Source organism: Cebus imitator, unplaced genomic scaffold (genome assembly GCF_001604975.1).
Source record: "Cebus imitator isolate Cc_AM_T3 unplaced genomic scaffold, Cebus_imitator-1.0 Scaffold88, whole genome shotgun sequence".
NCBI lineage: Eukaryota > Metazoa > Chordata > Mammalia > Primates > Cebidae > Cebus > Cebus imitator.
This window is the reverse complement of record NW_016107403.1, coordinates 2,085,112-2,090,695: the sequence shown is the minus strand read 5'-3', so window position 1 is coordinate 2,090,695 and position 5,584 is coordinate 2,085,112. Positions and strand designations below refer to the sequence as shown.

At 37.6% G+C, this 5,584-nt stretch overlaps 1 protein-coding gene across 5 annotated transcripts in view; it reads right to left on the bottom strand.

Moving 5' to 3' along the window:
* The window catches only part of TTC27 (tetratricopeptide repeat domain 27), a 194,433-nt gene that overhangs the window by 41,125 nt on the left and 147,724 nt on the right, over positions 1-5,584 (bottom strand). For all 5 annotated transcript variants that reach the window (XR_005201289.1, XM_017534848.2, XM_037740747.1 and 2 more), the window contains one exon: positions 4,208-4,306. Coding sequence is in view for 4 of the 5 variants with exons in the window: in XM_017534848.2 (XP_017390337.1) it covers positions 4,208-4,306 (99 nt within the window). In the remaining variant the exon portion in view is untranslated. The remainder of the gene's footprint in view (positions 1-4,207; positions 4,307-5,584) is intronic.

The window sequence follows — 5,584 nt, the reverse complement described above, 5'->3', positions numbered from 1 at the left end:
AAAAGAAAAAGAAAACCCACAAAAAACTACTAGAAGTAATAAATGAGCTCAGCAAGGTTGCAGAATATAATTAATATATAAAAATCAATTGTGTTTCTATAAACTAACAATAGGCAATCCAAAAATAAAATTAAGACCAGGTACAGTGGCTCACATCTGTAATCCCATCACTTTGGAAGGCTGATGGGGCAGATCACCTGAGGTCAGGAGTTCAAGATCAGCCTGGTCAACATGGTGAAGCTTCATCTCTATTAAAAATACAAAAATTAGTTAGGCATGGTTCTGCACACTGTAATCTCAGCTACTGAGGAGGCTGAGGCAGGAGAATTGCTTGAACCTGGGAGGGGGAGGTTGCAGTAAGTTGAGATTACACCGCTGTACACCAACCTGCGCAGCAGAGCAAGACTCTATCTCAAAAAAATAAAAGATAAAGTTAAGAAAATAATTCCATTTATAATAGCAGGAGAAAGGATAACTTAACAAAAGATGTGTAGAATTTATACTCTGAAAACTATAAATATTAAACGATATATAGAAAAATAGAAAGACGTTCCACACTCATGGATCAAAAGACTTAATAATATTAAGTTGGCAGTACTCCCCTTATTCACCTGCAGATTAAATATACGGCCTTTTGGGATGCCAAAAAAGGCATACCAACTGCTTTTTTGGTAGAAATTTACAAAGCTAAAATCCCATAGGAAAATTCAAGGAACACTGAATAGCCAAAACTATCTCGAAAAGGAAGAATAAAGTTGAAATACACCATTTTCAAAACTTACTATAAAGCTTTCATAAACAAGAGAGTGGCATATGCACAGACATATAGTCAATGAAATGTAATTGATGGTACATCAACAGTCAATTGATTTTGACTACTTTCATTTACAGTAAATTGATTTTTGACCATTTATATGAAATGCTGAGAATAGGTGAATCTACGGAGACAAAATGCACATTAGTGTTTGCCTAAGGCTGAAGGGGAGGATGTTTGGAGAGAAATAGAGAATAGAGAATGACAACTAATCAAGTGACAAGACTATTAATAGGGAAAGAGTCTTTTCAAAAAAGTTTTGAGACAACTAGATATCGACATGTAAAAGAATGAAGTTGACCCCTTCCTTATATCATAAATAAAATTAACTTAAAATGGTCCCTAGACCTCAATGTAAGAGTTAAAAGCATAAAACTCTTAGCAGAAAAGACAGGAGTACATCTTTATGACCTTGAATTTGGCAATGGATTCTTAGATATTGTACTGAAGGTATAAGCAACAAAAGAAAAAACAGGTAAGTTGGACCTTATCAAGATTAGACATCTGTGCTTCAAAGTGCACTATCAATAGAAAAAAAAGTAACAGAATGGGAGAAAATATTTGCAAATCATATATATCTGATAAGGGACTTATAGCTAGAATATAGAAAGACTCTTACAACTCAATGATAAAAAGATACACGACCAAATTTTACAAACGGGTAAAGGATGTGAATTCCCCCAAAGAGGATACACAAATGGCCAAGAAGCATGTGGAAAGATGCTCAACATCATTAGCCATCCAATACATGCAAATCAAATCACAATAAGATGCCACTCACTAGGACAGCTATACTAAAAAAGACACTCTTGCTCTGTCGCCCATGCTGTGGTGTGGTGTCTGCTTCTTGGGTCCTTCGCTTCCCTGGTTCAAGTGATTCTCCTGCCTAAGCCTCCTGAGTAGCTGGGACTCCAGGTGTGTACCATCACACCCAGCTAATTTTTGTAATTTTAGTAGAGATGGGGTTTCACCATGTTGGCCAGGCTGGTCTCGAACTCCTGGCCTCAAGTGATGGTCTCCCAGAGTGTTGGGATTACAGGCATGAGCCACCACACCTGGCCTAAAATGCTACTTTGGAAAACAGTCTGAAGATCCTCAAAATTCTGAACATGGAGCTACCATACGATCCAGCAACTCTACTATTGGGTACATAACCAAAAAAAAATGGAAACATATGTTAGTCCCGAACTTATAAGCAAATGTTTATAATAGTGATATTTATAATAGCCAAAATGTGAAAATAATCCAAATGTCTACCAAATGATGAATGGATAAATAACAAATGATATACCCACACAATGGAATATTAATTGGTCATAAAAAGGAACAAAGTACTGAAGCATGCTACAACATGAATGAATTTTGAAAACATTAATCTAAGAAAGAAGCCAGTCACAAAAGCCCACATAATGTATGAATCTACTTATATGAAATGCTGAGAACAGGTGAATCTATAGAGACAAAATGCACATTAGTATTTGCCTAAGGCTGAAGAGGAGGGTGTTTGGAGAGAAATAGAGAATGACAACTAATGGGTACAGGGGTTTCTTTTTTTTTTTTTTTGGAGAAGGAGTCTCACACTGTTGCCCAGGCTGGAGTGCGGTGGTGTAATCTCAGTTCACTAAAACGTCCACCTCCTGTGTTTAAGAGATTCTCTTGCCTCAGTCTCCAGAGTAGCTGGGATTACAGGCATCTGCCACCATGCCCAGCTAACTTTTGTATTTTTAGTAGAGACAGGGTTTCACAATGTTGGCCAGTCGGCTCCTGATCTCCAGACCTCAAGTGATCCACCCGCCTCGGCCTCCCAAAGTGCTGGGATAACAGGCATGAGCCACCACACACAGCCACAGGGGTTTCTTTTTATGGTAATAAAAATGATCTAAAGCTAATTGTAGTAAGTGGTTGCACAATTCCAAATGTATTAAAATCATTGAATTGTATATATTAAATAGGTGAATTATATGGTATGTGAATTATCTCATAAAGCTATCAAATATAAAGACTTCATGACTAAAACATGAAAAGCAATGGCAACAAAAGCCAGAATAGACAAATGGGATCTAATTAAACTTAAGAGCTTCTGCACAGCAAAAGGAAAAATCATTAGAGTGAATTGGCAACCAACAGAATGTGAAAAAATTTTTGCAAGCTGCCCATCTGACAAAGAACTAATATCCAGAATCTACAAAGAACTAAAACAAATACACAAGGAAAAAACAAACAACCCCATCAAAAAGTGGGCAAAAGATATGAACAGACACTTTTCAAAAGAAGATATTTATGTGGCCAACAAACATATGAAAAAACGCTCATCATTGCTGGTCATTAGAGAACTGCAAATCAAAACCACGTTGAGATGCCATCTCACGCCAGATGGAATGGCAATCATTAAAAAATCTGGAGATAACAGATGCTGGAGAGGATGTGGAGAAATAGGAACACTTTTACACTGTTGGTGGGAGTGTAAATTAGTTCAACCATTGTGGAAGACAGTGTGGTGACTCCTCAAGGATCTAGAAATAGAAATATCATTTGATCTAGCAATCCCATTAATGGGTATATACCTAAAGGATTATAAATCAATCTATTATAAGGACACATGAACATGTATGTTCACTGCGGCACTGTTTACAATAGCAAAGACTTGGAACCAACCCAAATGCCCATCAAAGATAGACTAGATAAAGAAAATGTGGCACATATGCACCATGGAATACTATGCAGCCATAAAAAAGGATGAGTTCATGTCTTTTGCAGGGATGTGAATGAATAACCATCATTCTCAGCAAACTGACACAAGAACAGAAAACCAAACACTGCATGTTCTCACTCGTAAGTGGGTGTTGAACAAGGAGAACACATGGACACAGGGAGGGGAACATCATACACTGGAGTCTGTTGAGGGGTGGGAGCCTAGAAGAGGGATAGCAAGGGGTAGGGAGATTGGGGAGGGATAACATTAAGAGAAATACCTAATGCAGGTGACTGGGGGATGGAGGCAGCAAACCACCATGGCATGTGTATACCTATGCAACAATCCTGCAAGATCTGCACATGTACCGCAGAACTTAAAGTTAAAAAAAAAAAAAAGAAGAAAAAATAAAAATAAAAAAATAAAAAGACTCCACCCTAAAATAACTTTCTAGTAATGCAATTAACATAGGCAGGACAGATTAGTGAATGACAAATATACATGATACTTTGCTATATATTCAGTGAAGTATATTTTTAACAAGAAAATTATTTTATCAAAATTATTTCCTAAATGAATCCAAGAAGAATGTACACTTTCCTCCAACACAAAAGGAATTGCTGTTCTGATCCATACAGTACAATTCCAAAAACTTAGAGAGTAAAGAGCCATAGTAAGGACAGAAGATCAAACAAACTTACGTCAGGTTCTAGAGTCACACAGCGCTGAAATGCCTTTGCTGAACCTCGATAGTCTTCCAAGGCCAAATAGGCACAGCCGAGAGAAAACCATACCCCGAGCTGCAAAGACCAAAAGTCAAAGTCATTCAAACACTTAGAAACATTTACAGAATGTAACCCGGAAGTTACTAAGATACTATCAACAAACACTCCTAGAAAGAATGCAGAGCTATATAATAAATATTTGCCTTATATTTAGTTTAAATGTAGAATATTTAGCAATGGAGGTAAATTTTTCCATATAATTTTCAATGCTAACACTGAAAGCATGTGCAATATTATTGCATATGTTTCTCTGAGAAAGTCCATACTTTGTGTTAACCAAACTCCTTACTGGGTATGCTGGCCCTCTTTATCTGTGGGTTCCACAACTGCGGGTTCAATTGGCTGAAGAGTAAAAATGTTGGAGGAAAAAAACCTGGATGGTTGTGTCTCTACTGAACAAGTAAAAACATTTTTTCTTGTCATTATTCCCTAAACAATACAAATTACATAGAGTTTGCACTGTGTTAGGTATCATAAGTAATCAAGAGATGACTGAAAGTATACAGGAGGATGTGTGTAAGTTATATGCAAATACTACAGCATTTTATACAAGAGACTTGAGCATCATGGATTTTGGTATCTATGGAGGGAGGGGAGAGCCTGGAAGCAATCCCACATGCATTCTGAGAGACGACCATATACAAAGTATCAGCAGATTCACAACTGATGCATGTATTACAAACTCAGGAGAAATTTCTGTTTTCATCTACAAATTAGACCACAAGAACTTCTGCAGCTTAACCAACAGCCAAACTGCCCCAGCATATATCTGCTTAGGAATCCCTGAAAATAATTTAGAAAAAGGAGGCTCAGAATCTGGATCAAATAGTTACTCAAAATGTAAAGCATGACTTAAGCCAATAAGGTTTGTAAACACTGAGATTCAGAAGACAGATAAATTAGGAGGTAGCTATTCAAATTACAAAAAAAAAATATAAAAACCTGTACAAGATAGGGTTTCCTTAAAATTCAATCGCCCCTGTCAAAAGGGAGATAAAACTAACAAAAATTCAGCAGGCAAGGTGACTCACGCCTGTAATCCCAGCACTTTGGGAGGCCAAAATGAGCAGATCACTTGAGATCAGGAGTTCAAAGCCAGCCTGACAAACATGGTGAAACCCCATCTCAACTAAAAATATAAAAATTAGCTGGATGTGGTGGTGTGCACTGCGCCTCTAATCCCATCTATTTGGGAGGCTGAGGCAGGAGAATCGCTTCATCTTGGGAGGCGGAGGTTGCAGTGAGCTGAGACTGAGCCACTGCACTTCAGCCTGGGCAAAAGAATGAGACTGT